Below are 20,482 nucleotides of genomic sequence, written 5' to 3'. Positions count from 1 at the left end.
GTTATTGTTGGTTTCAGCTCTGATTCTTTAGGAAAATGACTTCCGGTCAGAGCCAATGTCACCCTGGCAGCATTCCGTGGAGCCTCCTTGGGACACAATCTTAAACAGCTTTTAAAAGGTTGAAAAACCTTTTCATCTTTCCCTGGAATTAAAAAGGGGGGGCAAGAGCAGCATCTGGATGAAGTCTTGGAATAATAGCACCCTTTGCGAAACAGCAGGGGGGCTGCGCTCCAAGCCTAATCTGCCAGAGCTTAATCATCACTCAAAGTTGTTTTGAGACTCCTAATTAGGAGAAAAAAGGGCTGATGTGCTCCAATGTAGTTTATGGATTAAGAAAAACCTACAACATTTGAAGACCCACAAGATCTGTTTGAAGAGAAGGATGGCTACATCAAGGAAGAAAAAATGAGCAGGATCTCCATTCCCCTCCCACCCCATACCTCCTGTGGCAAAGGCTCCGAGAAGCGAAAATACAGAGGAGTTACTTGCTCTGATAAATACTTTGTCCTTGCAATTTGCTGAACAGGCCAAGAGGCTGGATACTATTCAAAATTCCATCATCACCCTGCAAGGGGCTGTGGACTTAATTAACACTTCTTGGCAAAAAATGGAGGCAAAGGTGAATGATCTGCAAGATAGGATTGCAGCAAACGAGACTACATCACAAGCTTTTACCAACAATTGTTTGGCCACAATCTCCCAACTTGAGGCTTTCCCGCGCAGGGCAAATGTACGTATTATTGGTATTAAGGATTTTCCTACTGATGTAAATTTGTCTACTTTTGTAGATAAGGTTCTGCATGAGATACTCCCTGTGTCATCTGATTATTTACTTGATATTGAGCAGGCATTCCGTGTGCAAAGGGACTGGTTATATGATTATAGTCCAATTTGCAAGAATTGCCACAAAAAATTATATCCTGCGTTTGGCAAGAGGTGGCGGAAATCTTGTTTGGGGATCAAAACAAGAAAAAGTCATGTTATTTCTGGATTACACCAAATAAATTGCTGATAAAAGAAGGCAATTTACCAAGGTGAAAAACCTGGCAAAACAAATGAACTTACAATATCATTTAAAATATCCTGCTACATTTTGCATTTTTTCTGAAGGTCAGATGAAGTTTCTAAATCACGAAATGGTGGAGGCGTGGCTAATCAGAAAATCACGTGAGACTTCTGTTTCAGCCCCATGAACTGGAATCTACAAACATGTTTTGTTAACTGGCTATGTTTAGTCTGTAAGATCCAGGTTAGGCCAGAGATAATTGCTCATATATATTCGTCTTTTCTCATTTTTTCCCCTTTTCCTTTTCTTTTTAAATGGCTATGTTATATGGTACTTAAATTTACTGTTTGAGGGTGTATAGAAATGTGCACACTCATTTATAAAACCAGCACAAAATATATTAGTGATTGTTGTAAGGTTGATTTTAAGCTTTATTATTATACAACAATATAAAATTTATCAGTGACTTGTTATTATTTATCCTTTCTAATTTCCTTTCTTCTTCTTCTTCTTCTTCTTCTTCTTCTTCTTCTCATCATTATTATGAGACTGGCTAGTAATATTTCAGGCTGGTTAAACTGTTAAGCTGTACTATTATATGTTAACTGAGGGGCAATATATGGTTATTGGAAATTAATTGTAGGCCTGCTTCCTTGCTTTAAGACTGATGATATGATATTGAAATGTAAGGTTGATTATTTATGTTGTACTGAATTGTAATATTGCCAATGTTATAGATATAACTTTTAAGTAGAATGGTGTTTGAACTTTGTGTGTAATAGAGTTTAAATTAAATCCTTTTAAGTAACTTTTTTATATTTTTTCTTTTTTTCTTGCTTCTTCCTTCTTCCTTCTCCTTCTGTTTTCTGTTTTCTGTTTTCATTTTTTTCCTCTTTTTCGTTATTGCTGTGTCCTCATAAGAATACTACATTGTTGGGAAACTGTAGATACTGATTAGGTTGTTGGTACTGTTTATTTCATTTATACAGATAAAAATAGAATAAAAAGTTGTGTGTTTTTTTTTAAAGGAAAATAACTTAAGGGAAAGTAAGTTTGTATTTTTCATAAGAATTTTAAACTATTTTCTTACAGGTAAGATTCAACAGGTTGGGAAAAAAGTTGAATCTTGTAAACCAATTCTTAAAGTAGAATACAAGACATGTAAAAACAGGTAGGTGGGTTTCTTTGTCATATTAAGGAGATAGCAATGATCAGTAGCTTGTTTCTGCTGAAATCAATGCATTTATGCTGATATGATTATTTTGTTTTCCATCATTCATTTAGAAACTTTATGATTTTTAATGAGTAAGTCAAATGATTATTCTTTATGTAAGGCCCACAGGAAAAATTAGCAGGAAAATGCTTTGCTTTTTAAGTGTTTCAAAGAAGCACATACAGACTATTGTAACACATGGCTAAGCTAGTGTGATGTAGTTGAAAGAGTGATGGACTCTGACCAGGGAGATGTGGTTTCAAATCCCCATTCAGCCATCAAGCTCGCTGGCCTAATTCTCACTGAGGTGCTAAGCCTACAGACTGCAGGGGCAGGACTCATGATTGAATTGTTCTCAATACAAGCTAACTTCCTGCTCATAGGAAATTAGCATGTCAGGTAGAAGAGCTCTAGACTAGCTTTTCTGGATGACCCAGGTATTTGTTGATTGTCTTCTCTCATGCCAAATTGCCCAATCATTGAGATTTTCTTCCAGGTGCCTTTGCCTTCTTAGGAGAGAGCTTCTCCTCAGTGGTGCCCCACTCTTCCCCTGCTGTTCTTATTTTTATTACTATTTTGTTTTCATTGAAATTAATCATATTTTGGCTTTTACTATTGTATTTTGGATGGAGGTATTGTTTGTTCTCCTGGGAGCCCTATTGGTTAAAGAAGTGGGATAGAACTTTATTAAATATATGAATAAATAATAACCTCTCCATAACGTTCTACCCACTTTCACAAGGGGTGTTTAACCTTTTCTCTCAAGGCTGTTTTCCCAAACGTAAGTACACACCTTCAACTTACTTTCCCACCTACTGGGGAAAAGGTAACAAGTCCATTTAACTTTTCCCCTGTGGAAGAAAATGCAGCTTAGGGAATACAGTTGTTAGCAGATCTTCATTCCAGGGGAAAAGTTAAGCATTTACACTTCCATCTTGCTGCTTTGATCAAATTCCTGGGTCCTCACAGCTGCATTAAAGTTAATCAGGATACACTCTGTCACTCTCCTAACCTTTCCTCCTTTACAGGATTGTTGTGAGGATGCATGGCAGAATCCTATGTAAGTGGCTCTGAGCTCCTGGGATGGAAGAGTGGAATACAAAACAAACAAACAAATGTGCAGTGTTTTGAATACTGTTTTTCAATTCGTTGCTGATTCAGGTGAACAAGAATAAGTTTCTATGTGAAATTCCCTAGACTGGTTTATGAGAAACTTCCACAATTACCTTAGGAGAGAAATACAATACAAAAAAAACAAAACTGAGAGCTGTTTCTAAAATATAGCTGGCTCTGTTTTTAACCCCCCGAGAATAGAGGACAAAGCACAGGCTATTCCAGTACAATCAGGAAGCTAGAAACAAAAAGGGAATAGAGACCATGGAAGGAAAAGACTCTCCAGTGGTGGTGATCTGCAAGGTCTGTGTACTGTTTGTTTTCCTGCCTCAGATCAACAAGGCCTACACATGCAACAAGTGCAAGTTGATCATGCTGTTGGAAGAAAACGTCAGAGGACTGGAGCAGCGACTGTCAACCCTCCAGGGAAGGTGGTCAGAGTGTCAACCCTCCAGAGAACATGAAGAGTTCTTGGACAGAACTGTGGAACTACAGCAGCAAAGTGAAGAACAGAAGCTTGAAGAGCAACAGCAAGCTGAGGCAGAAGAGGTAATTGCTGAAGTGAGGAAAAATGAGGTAGAGGATACTCCTTGGAAAAGTGTGACAGTTAGGAGCAGAAGAACTAGAAGCCACTCTACACTGGTGGAACTATGGAACCGTTCCCAGGTACTTGAGGATGAGACTGGAGGGCAGCCTGCAGAGGAAGAATTACAGGGGAACCTGCATGAGAGCGATCAAGAGGCCAAAGGTCAGTCAAGCAGAGGCAATGAAACCAAGGCCTACAAGAAGAAGAAGAGGAGTAGTAGTGGGAGACTCCTTCCTGCTTGGGATCGAAACCCAAGTATATCGCGAAGACCCATGGAGTCGCCAGGTATGCTCTCTCCTGGGAGGACAGATTAGAGACATGACTGAAGGGTTGCCTACAGTCATAAAGACCCCTGACATGTATCCCTTTCTTCTCATCATGTGGGAACAAATGATACCGCCAAGCAGAGCTACAAAGAAATCAGGTCAGACTTTGAAGCTTTGGGAAGGAAACTCAAGAACTTTGGGGCCCAGATAGTTTTCTCATCCATCCTTCAGTAGATAGAAGAGTAGTAGTTAGTTAGAAAGTAGTTAGAGTAGTTAGAAAGGGAAAGAAAAATACCTTGGGTGAATGACTGGCTACGAAGGTGGTGCCGATGCGGGAAATTTGGATTCTTGGACCACGGGCTATACTTCCTGGAAGATGGACTGCTGGCAAGGGATGGGTTGCACCTCACAAAGGCTGAGAAGAATGTGTTTGGCCACAGCATGAAGAACTTCATCAGGAAGGCTCGTGGGAGGGAGATGTAAAGTTGGGGGTAACAACGGATGAAGGCTCATGCACCGCAACGGAGAGAACAGCTCTAAAAGCGTCCAATAATAGTCTTCAAAAATAAGTTGGAAGGAAGCCGGACTATAAAGCACATGGTCTTCAGTGTCTATATACTAACGCCCAGAGTATGGGAAACAAGCAGAATGAACTTGAACTCTTAATACAGGAGGGAAATTATGACTTGATAGGTGTAACTGAGACTTGGTGGGATGACTCCCATGACTGGAATACAACAATTGAAGGATATAACTTGTTCAAAAAGAACAGGAGGAACAGAAAGATAGGTGGAGTTGCACTATATGTTAAAGATACATATCTCTGCACAGAAATACAGGAGGATGAGCTTGGTAGCCTCATCGAGAGCATCTTGGTTAAAATAAATGCAGCAAAGAATAAAAGGAACCTGGTGGTTGGAGTGTACTACTGGCCACCCAATCAAGGGGAACACGAGGATGAAAAGTTTGAAAAGCAAATAGACAATGTTTCACAGAACCATGATGGGGGACTTCAATTTCCCCGATATTTGTTGGGAGACAAATTCTGCAAAACATGGCCCCTCCAAGAAATTCCTGACTTGTGTTGCTGATAACTTCCTCCTACAGAAAGTAAAGGAAGGAATGAGAGGATCGGCTATCCTTGACTTGATCCTAACAAACAGAGATGACTTAGTGGAGAAAGTAGCAGTTACAGGAACTCTGGGGGAAAGCGACCATGTTCTACTTGAGTTCTTGGTTCTAAAGGAAAGCAAAAGCTGAGTGTAGCCAAACGCATACCCTGGATTTTAGGAAAGCCAATTTTAATTAACTCAGAACAATGATAAGTAAGGTCCGAAGGCGAGCAACTCTAACGAGAGAAGGAGTGCAAGATGGGTGGGAGTTTTTAAAAAAAGGCTAAAGGCACAATTACAAACAATTCGAACAAGAAGAAAAGGCAGAAGACAACAGAAGAAGCCAATGTGGCTTCACAAAAAGCTTAGAGATGACCTGAAAACAAAAAAGCACACATATGGGAAGTGGAAGGAAGGCCAAGCTACAAAGGAAGAGTACAGGCAGGTAGCACAGACTTGCAGGGATGGCGTCAGGAAGGCTAAAGCTGAGAATGAGCTGAGTTTAGCGAGGGATGCTAAAAGCAGCGAAAAGGCTTTCTTCAGCTATGTGCATAGTAAAAGACTGAGGAAAGAAAATGGTGGTTCAACTATTAAATAAAGATGGCAAAATGATAACAGATGACAAAGAAAAAGCAGAAGTGCTCAATTCCTACTTTGGCTCAGTCTCCCAAAAGAGGGTCTATGACCCCCCTGGCAAAGGCGAAGTACAGGATTGCAGCTTGAGATCAATAGGCATATGGTCAAGGAACACCTAATTACTTTGAATGAGTTCAAATCTCCAGGGCCAGATGAACTGCATCCTACAGTAATAAAGGAACTGGCAGAAGAACTCTCAGAACCATTGTCTATTCTCTTTGAGCAATCCTGGAGGACGGGTGAAGTGCCATATGACTGGAGGAGGGCTAATGTTGTCCCAATTGTCCCAATCTACAAAAAAGGTAAAAAGGAAGAACCTGGGAACTACAGACCAGTCAGTCTGACATCAATTCCTGGGAAAATTCTGGAGCAGATCATAAAGCAATCCATCTGGAAGCACCTTTGAAAACAATGCAGTGATTACTCAAAGCCAACATGGATTTGTCAAGAACAAATTCTGCCAGACGAATCTGATCTCATTTTTTGATCAGGTAACCTCCTTTGTGGGAATGCTCTGGACATAATATACCTCGACTTCAGCAAAGCTTTCAACAAAGTGCTCCATGATATCCTGATGAGCAAACTAGCTCAAAGTGGACTAGATGAAACAACGATCAGGTGGATCCACAGTTGGCTACAGAATCGGACTCAAAGAGTGCTTTTCAATGGGACCTTCTCAAACTGGGGAGAGGTAACGAGTGGGGTACCGCAGGGCTCAGTCCTGGGCCCACTGCTTTTCAACGTTTTTATTAATGGTTGGATGAGGAGATGCAGGGAATGCTTTTCAAATTTGCAGATGACACAAACTTAGACAGAATAGCTAATACTCTGGAAGACAGAAACAAAATTCAAAGTGATCTGGATAGACTGGAGCGCTGGGCAAAAAACAACAAAATGACATTTACTAAGGATAAATGCCAAGTTCTGCACCTAGGAAAAAGAAACCAAATGCACAGTTCCAAGATGGGCGATACTTGGCTCAACAATACTACAAGTGAGAAGGATCTTGGAATTGCTGTAGATCACAAGCTGAATATGAGCCAACAATGTGATGTGGCTGCAAAAAAGGCAAAGGCTGTTTTTGGCTGCATTAACAGAAGTATAGCTTCCAAATCCCGGGAAGTACTAGTTCCCCTCTACTCAGCATTGGTTAGGCTTCATCTTGAGTACTCTGTCCAGTTCTGGGCACCACACTTTAAGAAGGATGCAGACAAGCTGGAGAGGGTTCAGGGGAAGGCAACGAAGATGATCAGGGGACTGGAAACAAAGCCTGATGAGGAGAGACTGAAAGAACTGGGCATGTTTAACCTTGAGAAGAGAAGGCCGAGGGGAGATATGATAGCACTCTTCAAGTACTTGAAAGGTTGTCACAGAGAGGAAGGCCAGGATCTCTTCTCAGTCATCCCAGAGTGCAGGACATGGAATAATGGGCTCAAGTGACAGGAAACCAGATTCTGGCTGAACATCAGGAAAAACTTCCTGACTGTTAGAGCAATATGACAATGGAGCCAATTACCTAGGGAGGTGGTGGTCTCTCCCACACTGGAGGCATTTCAAGATGAAGCTGGGCAGCCATCTGTCAGGGGTGCTTGGACTGAGATTCTTGTATTGAGCAGGGGGTTGGAGTCGATGGTCTTATAGACCCCTTCCAACCCTACTATTCTATGATATATCTGATTGTTATGAAACATTTGTCTTACCTCTATCTGGGATGGTTTTAGTCATAGTGAAAACTTCTTCCGCCATCTTGAAACAAAATAGCAGCCTATTGAAATAATTAAAGTTTACAGCTTCAGTACTATTTGATCAATATCAGCCAAACTTGGAATGATGATTCGGCAGTAGCGAGCAAATTTTAACTATACCATTTTAACATTTAACATTTTCAGCCTCTAGGGACAGACTTCACTAACTAGTACATAACTTTGCTAGGGATGTCAGAGAATTTCGCCACGAATCTCGGGGAGGCCGAATGCCAGCGCATTCAGCCCCCCGAAATCGGTGGCGAAACGGTCTGCCACCCCCCCGGGACGGGACTTACCTTGGGCGAATCTCCCTGGTGGCGGCGGCTCCGGTGGTGGTCCGACGGCGGTCCGACGGCGGCGGCGGCCGGTCTTCTGACCGGCTGCCGCCGCCGCCATTTCCAAGTTATAAAAAAAAACGTGATAGGCTACGTAAAGATTTACATAGCCTATCATGGCTAGATTTTTAAGAAATACCATGATAGCCCACGTAAATGTTTACGTAGCCTATCACGGCTGAGTTTAAAAAAAAACAAAACCCACGCATACGCAAATGGCGGCGCCCATGTGCGCCGCCATTTGTGTTCCTTATTTTGGCACGTCTAGTCTACATAAACATTTACGTAGACTATGGCAAAAATAAGGGGAACGCAAATAGCATAGACGCTGCAGTATTTGCGTTCCCCTTATTTTCACCGTAGTCTGCGTAAATGTTTATGTAGACTAGACGTGACAAAATAAGGAACGCAAATGGCGGCGCCCGTGGGCGCCGTCATTTGCGTACGTGCGGTTGTTTTGTTTGTTTTTTAACTCAGCCATGATAGGCTACGTAAACATTTACGTAGCCTATCACGGCTGACTGCAGGGATGCAAACGGTGGCGGCTACGGCCGCCGCCATTCGCAGTCCCAGCCGGCCAGGATTCGCGGCAGGAGGGACGGGGCGCCTCCCCCCCCAAACAGAATTTCGGGGGGAGGGATGGCGCGCCTCCCCCCCACCGCGAATCAAATTTCGTCACAGGTAAGTGACTTTCGTACATCCCTAAACTTTGCACTGCATACAGTTTGAAGCCGCAACAGATTAGTATGTCGAGGGACACAGTTGTATGCCTAACCCTCCTCCTTCTGTGGGGCAGCCCCCCTCAAGGACAGAGCCCTCCCTCAGGGGTCTGTTGGGGTGCACAATGGCAGGGGCTGTGCCTAGGGGTATCAGTGGGCATGGCTTCACTCAGATGGGTCAGGCACAATGGGTCCAACTCTGACAGCTGTGTAAGTTTGCTTGAAGGCTTCAGTGTAAGGGCCATTCCCTCCTGTGCGGATCCAGGTCCATTTGCTAGTTTATAATAAATAAATACATGAATGGAGGGCACAATCCTGTTGAGAAAGTTGGCAGCCTCCAAAGTCAGAGGCTGCCAAGCATCCAATGCAGGGTGGCTGGAGCACCGAGGCAATCCTTGCCTTCACGCTCCAGCCGCTCTGAATATTTGGCTAGACAGGCGATTTTGCCTGTCTAGCTGCAGCTTCAGGGAGGGGGAGGAAAGGCAGCCATGCAGTGCATAGGAAGCTGCATAACGCAGCTTCTGTGGTCTCCTCCCCACCCCCGGGACCGCCTTCTTTCGCCATCTCCATGCTCCATTTCCGAGCAGAGAGAAGTAGCCGGCACGGAGAGAACAGCACCAGCTACAAGGGGCAGGAGTGGGGGTGGGGAGTGTGGTTTCTGGTAACCACAGTTGGAGTTGTGGCTCCAACCTCAGTTCCCAGAAGCCAGAAAATCCTGTGGCCCTCTAGTGTCTAGAGGCCACAGGGTTGCGCCCTAAATTATACAAACTGGTTTCATACAAAGAACTGGTTATTGAGCAGATTAAAGATATAATCAATAATAAATAAATAATAAAATAAACTTGAGTTTCTTTTTTCCAACTTGCAGAAATATTTGGGCTGAAAATCAGGGCAAAAATGTAAAATAATCTCACTTATTATTTTTTCCAATATAGTGACCCCTTTATAATTTTTTCTGGTGGACTGTCTTATGACAAACCTTGGAGAAAGCCAAGTCTGACGATTATGCATGGAAAAGCAATTACAGTGCTTGAAATGGATCACCCAATTGTTGACTTTTTAACTCTTTGTGAAACTCCATACCCAAACGGTGAGTGTGTGTTACAACAGTATCCAGTGGTTCAGAGAGCAAAATGGTATAATAGAGAGACCAAAGTGTTCTGAGAAACTTAGTCTCTAAGGTTTTTTCATTCTTCCTAGGGTTTTGCAGAGCCTCATCTGTGTAAGTGGATCTTTTTGTGCCTTCTTCATAAGAATCTGTGGTGGAGCAGAGCACATAATAATATTCACAAAAGCATATAAACTATATTGTATTACTCAATATGGGTGTGTGTATTGGGCCTGATTCAAATGTATCCAAAGCAGCAAGGTTGCTATCAGAAATTTCTTCTATGTAGCCTGTTGTCCATGAGGCTGTGGGAACATTGGAATTGGCTTTCCATGTGGGTTTGCTAGATTGTGTGGGATGTAGTACCCATGCAGCACCATACTCCCAGAACAGCTTGCACATTCTCACACTATTAAAAGGTGGAGGTTGTTCAGTGTAAGCTATCTCTTACCCACTTGATATTACATTCTGTGTGATTAACATGGTATATACTAGAGTATATTGAAGCCATATTTATATAACATGCATATTCCCATTAGTGTTCGAAACAGGCTTAAGCTACTCTTCCATTCTAATAATGTGATATGGAGGAAAGTTGAATGTTATTTTGATTTCTAGCAGAAGTCTGTAAGCTTCTTGCCACTGGAGTCTATCCAAATAAGAATGTAATTAAATACCATGTCTCCCAGTTTGGAAAACTGTTTCCAGCTATTCAAGTTTCTGTCTGAAAGCCTTCATTTTGTGATTATTTAGAGTAGTTATATAATTTGTTTCTTATTTAATGTCCCAGTTCATAATCATATTTATACTTAATTCTTAGAAGTTCAAGAACCCTATGCTGTAGTTGTACTGTTGGAAAAAGATCTCATTGTCATTGACCTGACTCAGAGCAAGTAAGTATTTATTCCACGTGATTCATCATTAGAAAGGCAAGTTGTTGTTTTTAACCAAGTTTGGGAATATAGAATATCATGAACAAACCAAAGCAAAACTGTATTAAAAAAGCAAATTCAATGCCCATCTGCACTGTGTAAGATCTATGTTTAAAGTATGTAGTGACATAGCTTCGGTTACCTGTGATCTTTTTTGGTGTGGTCTTCCAAAGTTTGTTGAGGTTTTTTGTTTTCCATTCTGCTGATTAAAGGAGGGTAGGGAGGATATTTAATTTGGGATTAATGTTTTAAAAGTTGAATGTACTGATACAGTCAATTAAACCTTGTAACTCATTTGTGTTTTTTCACTTTCTCACCTTAATCCTATGCACTTGCTACCTCAGGGCTTTGCAAGGAGCTGAGGGAGAATAAAAACCTGTCCCTGGTTTTGTTGGGTTAGCCAGGTTTAACCATCCTGGTTTAATAGAGGCAAAGCTGAGACACCTAAAGAAAGAACTAATGGTTTAGTGTGCTATGGAATTTGTGTTCAGTTTGCCTAGAATCAATGGTTTCTAGAGCAAGGAGAGGAGGAAATATGCTCCCCACCACATTTTGTGTGTGGCACCAGTGTGGATGTACCAAACTTTTGCAATAACGCCACAGAAGCAAAAAGAAAAAAAAAAATCTACATCCTGGCATATCCAAAACCAACTAAGGGCAAAAAAAATGGTTTCACTTACTGTGATGATGAACTTCTACCTCCTGTGACAGAGCTTGTTCTGTCATAATGATTTAAGAGCAGGTGATGAACTACACCACTCATTTATGATTAAGGGTGATTTCAGATACTTTTATTAAGCAATTACCTTGCACAACTAATTAAAATGACTTCTGAGAAAGTCTGGATAGCTAGTGAATTGAGTATATTAATTCTGTCTGGGAAAGTACCTTCTTCGCAGCAGAGAACAATGAAAATGTTCATCTCTTCATAGTAGTAACAAGAGAGCAAATCTAGTAGTTCAGAAGCTAGCAACTCAAAACTATTTCAGCAATTTTTGTACACTCTAGCATGGAAGCGGAAGAAGATAATAGAATAGGAAGGACAAGAGACCCCTTCCAGAAAATTAGAAACATCGGAGGTAAATTCCAGGCAAAAATGGGTATGATCAAAAACAAAGATGGCAAGGACCTAACAGAAGCAGAATAGATCAAGAAAAGGTGGCAAGAATATACGAAAGATCTGTATAGGAAGGATAACAACATCGGGGATAGATTTGACGGTGTGGTCAGTGAGCTAGAGCCAGACATCCTGAAGAGTGAGGTTGAATGGGCCTTAAGAAGCATTGCTAATAACAAGGCAGCAGGAGACGATGGTATCCCAGCTGAACTGTTTAAAATCTTGCAAGATGATGCTGTCAAGGTGATACATGCCATATGCCAGCAAATTTGGAAAACACAAGAATGGCCAACAGATTGGAAAAAATCAACTGATATCCCCATACCAAAAAAATGGAAGCACCAAAGAATGTTCAAACTATTGAACAGTGGCACTTATTTCACATGCCAGTAAGGTAATGCTCAAGATCTTGCAAGGTAGACTCCAGCAATTCATGGAACGAGAATTGCCAGATGTACAAGCTGGGTTTCGAAAAGGCAGAGGAACTAGAGACCAAATTGCCAATATCCGCTGGATAATGGAGAAAGCCAGGGAGTTTCAGGAAAACATCTATTTCTGTTTTATTGACTATTCTAAAGCCTTTGACTGTATGGATCATAACAAATTGTGGCAAGTTCTTGGTGGTATGGGGATACCAAGTCATCTTGTCTGCCTCCTGAGGAATCTGTATAACGACCAAGTAGCAACGGTAAGAACAGAACACGGAACAAAGGACTGATTTAAGATTGGGAAAGGAGTACGGCAGGGTTGTATACTCTCACCCTACCTATTCAACCAGTACGCAGAACACATCATGTGACGTGCTGGGCTTGGAGAATCCAAGGCTGGATTTAAAACTGCTGGAAGAAACATTAACAATCTCTGATATGCAGATGATACCACTTTGATGGCTGAAAGTGAGGAGGAGCTGAGGAACCTGATGACGAAGGTGAAAGAAGAAAGTGAAAAAGCTGGGTTGCAGTTAAACCTCGAAAAAACCAAGATTATGGCAACCAGCTGGATTGATAACTGGCAACAAACGTGGAGGCAGCGACAGACTTTGCCTTTCTAGGTGCAAAGATTACTGCAGACGCTGACTGCAGCCAGGAAATCAGAAGACGTTTACTTCTTGGGAGGACAGCAATGACAAATCTTGATAAAATAGTGAAGAGCAGAGACAACACACTGACAACAAAGGTCCGCATAGTTAAAGCAATGGTCTTCCCCGTAGTAACCTATGGCTGCGAGAGCTGGACCATAAGGAAGGCTGAGCGAAGGAAGATAGATGCTTTTGAACTGTGGTGCTGGAGGAAAATTCTGAGAGTGCCTTGGACTGCAAGAAGATCAAACCAGTCCATACTCCAGGAAACAAAGCCAGACTGTTCACTTGAGGGAATGTTCTTAAAGGCAAAACTGAAGTACTTTGGCCACATAATGAGAAGACAGAATACCCTGGAGAAGATGCTGATGCTAGGGAAAGTGGAAGGCAAAAGGAAGAGGGGCTGACCAAAGGCAAGATGGATGGATGATATTCTGGAGGTGGCGGACTCGACCTTGGGGGAGCTGGGGGTGGCAACGGCCGATAGGAAGCACTGGTGTGGGCTGGTCCATGAAGTCACGAAGGGTCAGAAGCGACTGACCGAATAAACAACAACAAAGCATGGAGGCTACATTTTAAAATGGTTGCATCATACTCAGGCTATTAACAAGAAGAGCAGACATTAGCTTCCTTTACCACAGATGCTTCCTCTTTCATGCTTCTTTGTAATCGATGAAGTCGCCCACAGCTGTATCCACATCTTTTATTGGACCTGTTTATGTCAGGGCATATCTGCACTACCCACCTCTTTCAAGTCTGTTTAACTTGCATGGCTCCTAACCAAAGGAACCCTGGGATTGCATTTATGTGATGGAGTATTTAGTTCATTGGTTTTTCTACTGAACCAGATGCTTAAGACAGTTTATGAGACGAACTACAACAAAGAGTACTACCAGAATAACCTTAAAATACTATAGCACCAATAAAACAAGAGTAACTGAGGCAGTCAGGGGCCTAGTTCTTACTGAAGTGGCAAGCTTAGATCTGGGATCTTAAGACTGCAGGTAGAATCTTGTATGATTGAATGCGCTGCAAATTTAAAAAACAATGTCTGCTTGGAAAACAAGCATGTGAAGAAAGTCTAGAACTATTTCAAAGTTCAAGCTAGAACTATTCTCTTTGACATTTAAAGACACAATTCTATGCATGTTTAGACAGAAAAAAAAGTCTGACAACACCCAACATGCCCCATGAGCATAGTTGGCTCAGGAATGCTGGGAGTTGTAGGCCATTTTTTCTGTTTGAACATGCATAGGATTGCATCCTATGTTTTTTATGTGCAGGGATGTTTTTGCATAAATGAACATTTCACCATCTCCTTCACTTGGAGGTACTTAAGCAAAGGTTGGACAGCCTTCTCTCAGCAAAGCTGTAGTTGCATCCTGCGTTGCAGATTCTGCATCGTGCAGGGAGTTGGACTAGATGACCTTCAATTTCCCTTCCAGTTCTGTGTAAGCCCCCACCTACAGTCTCAAGCGAAACCACCTACTCCGACATTTACTTCCTCAGTGCAAACTGGACTAAGTTGAGACACCTAAAGAAAGAACTAATGGCACCCTCAAAAAGATTACTCTCAGAGTAAAATGTAGAAAGTAATTGAACTGCATTTACATATTTAGTGTGACTTCATCCTTGAATTAAAGTTGTTAGAAATTAGGACAATTTCTATTCTATAATATTACTTTTTAAATAGAGATTCTACACTTAATATTAAAAATATGCTTTCAAGAAAATAAACATACATTACTTGGTAGTTTGTCTTACCTTAGCATAATTTATGTAGTATATTATTTTTTATTAAAACAGTATGCTAATACAATCCCAAATAATATCTTTCTCAGTTTTCCAATTTTTGAAAATCCATATCCTATGAACATTCATGAATCACCAGTTACCTGCACAGAATATTTTGCTGACTGTCCTGCAGATTTGATTCCTGTGCTATATTCTGTAGGTGCTAAATATAAGAAGCAAGGATACAGCAATAAGGTAAAAAAAAGAGAAACATAGGACATTTTTTATTGAAGTAGGGCTAATTAAGATGGTTTGATGTTTATTGTTAAAGCATTTTATTTTTCTTAATTATATTATTGTTTTATGGTTTTGTTTTTTTTAGTGCTTTGAACTTATAAGGAATTTTGCCCATATGCAGACATATTACTACAAGACATAATGGAGCCCTGCTTTCCCCCGCCTCACTTGGTGCTCCAAACTCTATAACCACATTCTTTGATCAGGTATTGGAGGCAGGCTTTATGGGATATAGGTGACTTTTTATTCCGTGTAACAGCCTGATATGGTGCCAAGTGGAGAGCAGGAAATGGGCTCTATTACACTCTTTACTCTCTGCATATGGTCGTTATTTTCATGAGTGCTTTAATGTTGCGATGTTAGTTCAGAAGTTCATCAGTTTTATGCTGTGTCGAGTACAGCTGAGGATTTGCCACCCAGTGAAAAATGGTTTGCTGCTCAATGCAAAGCTGTTTCTCTGTTACATTTATACTAGAGAGGGATCAGGTCAACTCCCTGCAATGAAGGGAGACACATCTGATCCCCCCACCCCATCAAGCTCAGAAGCAACGTCCTCTGTTTCAGAGCACCCTATTAAGTTCAGTGGGGCTTACTCCCAAGGAAGCATGCTGAAGGTTGCAGATTTACAGGATGATCTTATGTCTACTCAGAAGTAAGTCCCATTGAGTTCAGCGGGGTTTACTCCCATGTAAGTGTGCCAAGAGTTGCAGACTTACAACACAATCTTACATTTGTCTACTCAGAAGTAATTCAGAGGTTTCCTGGGGTTGTGAGAAAACAGTACAGCAAAAGTTAAGCTACAAAAGGAAGACTCCTCCCCATCCTTTGCACACATGCCAGGGAGGGAGTCACTCCCTCAGTTCAAACAATGTGGCTGCCATGTAATGAAGCCCCTCCTAATCCCGCAAAGAAACCGAAAGCAGGAAGCTCTGGAAAGGATGTGGGGTTTTGTGGGGTTTTTTGCTTAATGTAGAGACACCCAAAGGCACTCAAGAAATGCCCACTCTGCCAACACCTCCTCCTTCCTCTGCCTGAAGACAAATAAACTGACATTCAGCAGAAGTGGTGCTGCATGCACTCCCAGCTCCTGGCAGACCATCTTTCTCCACTGAGATTGGGATTACAAATCTCAGCATCTCCAGCAGGAAAATCACATGCAAGTCTCATTCCCACCCAAGAGAAGGCCCCCTGGGCATGCAGAGTTTCACTTCCTTGTCAGGGATGCTAACACTTTAGTCCCAGTCCTCTTGGGGGAAATATGCTCAGCTGGGGGCTGTGGACACATGCAGCTGCCATCTCTGCCTTTCCTTTCTTGTGCCTACCTTGTGCCCAAAGGTAGGTTTCTAAGCCTTTGAACAAGGGATCTGATGAAGTTGACAATACCCACAAAAGGTTATGCCAGAATAAATCTCTTGGCTTTTCAGGTTCCACAAGACTCTTAGGGTCTTGTGTAATCTGCTGCAACAGATTAACATGGCTACCCCTCTGGAAATCATGACACTGCTGTTTCCCCACCCACTGCTTTTCCACCACAACCCTCTCAGATGTATTTTCCTCCCATGGGGTTCTACACCTATGTTTGCAAGGTAAACCAGGTCTGGAATCAGATCTGGTGGAGGTAAAATTGTGGGGGGAGAATTTCAGGTGGAAAGTAATGGCTGGAATAAGGGTAAGCCACCCACTTCCCTACCTGCCATTTCCCCACTTCATATCACTCCATCCCAAGAATGTTTTAAAGCAGAGAATTGGCTGTCAGACAAATGCTAAACATGGCTTCAGTGTAACATGTCATTTGGCCATTATGGGAGAAATAGAGATGTGTACTCAATGGCATTGTTGGGCTAGGGGCTAAACCTGCCCCCTGGTGAATCTCATTTGTTAAGGTTAGAAGATTTGCTTGGCCGCACCTACTAACCTAAGAAACTGCTGTGCCAATGCCTCCAGAGTTACAGCTTTTGCAGAGTTACAGAGATAGGGGGAGTATGCCCCATGTCCTACTCCCAGGTTTTTCAATGTTCATGGCTGGCTGGGAAGGACACAAATGGGAGCCATTGGATTAGGTTAGGCAAAACTGCACAATGGAAGCAGACCCTTTAGCTAATGACTTTCTCATACTGGTCCCTAGACATCAGAGAAGTCTAAGCAGCTTTTTGCATCGCACAGAGGTATAACAGATTTGACCCTAATATTTTCTGCTACAATGGCCTCCTGAGCATTTTGATGCTGGTGTAGACAGAGCAGAGGAAAGCAACTGTGAAGACCTACAGTGTTCATGCAAGTCTCTTGTGGGCAACGCAGGAGGTCTTGCCTAGAAGGCTGTTGCTGAGCTGAGAGTTGGAGAAAATGCTGATTTACCAAGAGCCATCAATCCTTTCTCTGGGGGGATCTCCACAACAACGGCAGGAGAAGCGAATGGAGGATTACCTGGGTTTTTCAGGGAATCGGCTTTGGTCTGTGCAGGGCTCCACAAATGAGCGCACTGTACCATTCTAAATCCCTTCACAGGAACATACTTCTGGGTGGGCTGGGGGGTTTGGACTGAACGTCATCAAACTGGCAAGGGCTGATCAACGAATGCAAGAGGCTTCTCCCCCTCCCTTCCTTACAGCTAAGCAAACATTAGAGAAACACAGCTGCAGCCTTCTCCCTCCCCTGAAGCTCCCAATGCTACAAAGGAGTGAAGCTGCAAATTAATTACTTCCAAGAAGCAAGGAAGCAGACATCAAAGTCTCGCAGCTTTGACATAGCACTTCACAGCCTTTAGGAGAGTTAACCCTCTGAATACGTCGAACCCGTGGAGCCTGCAGCCAGCTCCGCAGGGCTGGAGAAATCAGCCATTTACGGCTGCATTTAGGCTAATTGACCAGCTTTACGGCCTCAAATGACGCCCACTACGCCATTTGCGTCCGCGGGACTGACTTACACAGAGATACGGCACGGCAATGGCTGCTGGCCATATCGACTTTTTCCAGCCCTGTGGAGCTGGCGGCCGGCCTGGACGGATTCCGGGGGGAGGAATAGATCACCTCCCCGCGGACCCCTGGAGGTAAGAGATTTCGTACATCCCTACATAAAGGGTTAATTGCATTTCTGCCACTCATTTAATTGTGGATTATCCTAAAAATATCCACAATGAAAAATAACCAGGTTATCCTAAAAATAAACAGATTATATTATACAGCTGTAAAAAGTTGCTTTCATTTTAAAAAAATCACATTTCAATATTCTAAACATAACTTCTAAAATACTCTTCTGATTGTGTTTAGGAGTGGCCTATCAGTGGTGGAGCATGGAACCTGGGAGCACAGACATATCCTGAAATTATTATTACAGGGTAAGGAAATTATTGTTATATGGTATGCAGGAGTGGTGTACCCATTCAGATGGCCCAGGCCTGGAAGCTTATGGATCTGAACGATCACCCTAGCAGATCTTGTCAGCTGTCCTTTGAAACCTAATTCACTTATCATACAGGGAGTTGTCTCAGGAGTCACACATTAATAGGTCACCTATCTCAGTTGCCAGAGCACAGGAATTGAAGATGATGAGTCAGTAGGGATGATGACTTGAGTGGAGGTGCAAGAAAAGTTAAGTTGAATCTGACTCCGCTTAGAGCCCATTTGAAGGCCTACTTCATGGGCAGCGGCACTGAAGTATTTTACTTCTCTGCCAGTCATTATATCTGCACAATATTATCCAGCTGAACTTTTCCGTGTCATCAAACCACTTTTGCAGCTGAGCTCCTTGGAAGGTTTAGAGCCTGTATAGCTTTCAGTGATAATTTTGCAGGATTTGCTTACATCTCCTCTGTCTTTGACACCACTGTTGCTTCAGAGTTTATAGCAAAGGCATCTAGGTCCTCCTTTGATCCAATGTTATTGGATGCGTCTTAGTTCTTGACATCGAAGAACGTTGGCAGGATACATCGTTCTGTTTGCTTGTCTTTTTGACCCTATCATGACTAATATCGAAGAACTACCGGGAGTCCTTGGTCTTCACCAGACCTCTCTCCAGGAGACCAAGGTTGCTGAGTGCATGTACTGGAGGTTGGGCCTGAAGGGCAGTTTGGGGATTCTGCTTGTGTACCGTTCACCCTGCTGCACGACTGACTCCCTGGCCGAGGTGCTTGAGGTGGTCTCTGATGTGCATGTGCAGTCCCCTAACATATTGGTGTTGGGGGACTTCAGTGTACATTCAGAGGCCATCCTCACAGGGGGCACCTTGGGACTTCATGGAGACCATGGCTTCCTGAGAGCTGTACCCTATTCTAACTGGGCCCACCCATGTAGCCAGTCATGCACTAGATCTTGTGTTTGTTTCTGGAGAAGCAGGGAGTGATTTGGAATCCACCCCCCCCCCCTTGTCATGGTCAGATCACTATCTGGTGACGTTGGACTTCTCAGTTCCAAAACCCTTCCACAGGGGTGGAGGACCCATTAAAATGGTCCGCCCCAGGCATCTTATGGATCTGAATTGATTCCTGAACGTGCTTGGGGATTCTCTGGAGCATGCAAATGGCCACTTGGTTGAGACCCTGGTGGGTGGCTGGAATGCCGCTATCACTGGGGCATTAGATTGGGTGGCTCTGAAATGCCCACTCTCCCTGAAGAGGGTTTGAACTGCACTATGGTTCACTCCGCAGTTACGAGCCCTGAAACAGGAGGTGAGACGGAAGTCTCACTCCGAAGACGATCTTCAGCCTATCACGTGGTGATGAAGGCAGCAAAAAAGGAATACTATGCTGCCTCTATCACGTCCGCAGAGTGCTGTCCCAGGAGGCTGTTCCAAGTGGTCTGGTCAGTCCAGTTGCTCCGGAACCACGGAAGCATTCTAAGGCCTCCTGTGAGGCCTTGGCAAGGCACATTGCAGATAATTTGATCGGATCAGGAGCGTTATTCCGTGTGCTGTGGATACAGTTAGTGAGCGAGAGGCGGCCTGTGGCAAATCGGTTTTGTGGGATTGGTTCCAGTTTCTTCCTTCTGATGAAGTGGACAAGGTGCTTTCATCTGTAAAGCCGACCACCTGCTTACTTGATCCTTGCCCATCTTGGCTCATTATGAGCTGCAGAGAGAGACTGGGTGAGGGGATCAGGGCGGTGGTGAATTCCTCCCTTGAGGAGGGAGTGATGCCATAGCACTCAAGGAGGCAGTGGTAAGACTGCTCTTAAAGAAGCCCTCCTTGGATCCCCAAGTCTTGAACAACTTTCGCCAGTTTCGAATCTGCCATTTTGGGGCAAGGTGATTGAGTGGGTGGTGGCGATGCAGTTGAAGGCACACTTGGAAGAAGCCGATTATCTAGATCCATTTCAATCAGGCTTCGGGCCTGGGCATGAGACAGAAACGGCCTTGGTCGCTTTGGTGGATGATATGAGGAGGGCTTTGGATAGGGGTGAATGTTCCTTCCTTGTTCTCCTCTACCTCTCAGCATTGACCACGGTATCCTCCTGGACTGCCTGGAGAGGATGAGCATTGGAGACATCGTATTA

At 43.1% G+C, this 20,482-nt stretch overlaps 1 protein-coding gene across 1 annotated transcript in view; it reads left to right on the top strand.

Annotated features, from left to right (window-relative positions):
• Positions 1-20,482, top strand: part of STXBP5L (syntaxin binding protein 5L) — a 285,752-nt gene that overhangs the window by 124,466 nt on the left and 140,804 nt on the right. The window contains exons 9-13 of the mRNA XM_084835365.1: positions 2,099-2,177; positions 9,667-9,821; positions 10,660-10,732; positions 14,808-14,955; positions 18,264-18,331. Of these exons, the coding sequence (XP_084691491.1) occupies positions 2,099-2,177; positions 9,667-9,821; positions 10,660-10,732; positions 14,808-14,955; positions 18,264-18,331 (523 nt within the window). The remainder of the gene's footprint in view (positions 1-2,098; positions 2,178-9,666; positions 9,822-10,659; positions 10,733-14,807; positions 14,956-18,263; positions 18,332-20,482) is intronic.

Source organism: Heloderma suspectum, chromosome 2 (assembly GCF_057233095.1).
Source record: "Heloderma suspectum isolate Gila_16-S chromosome 2, 16-S_ref, whole genome shotgun sequence".
Classification (NCBI taxonomy): domain Eukaryota; kingdom Metazoa; phylum Chordata; class Lepidosauria; order Squamata; family Helodermatidae; genus Heloderma; species Heloderma suspectum.
Note: the sequence above shows the minus strand (reverse complement) of the source record. Positions and strands in the feature narration are given on the sequence as shown.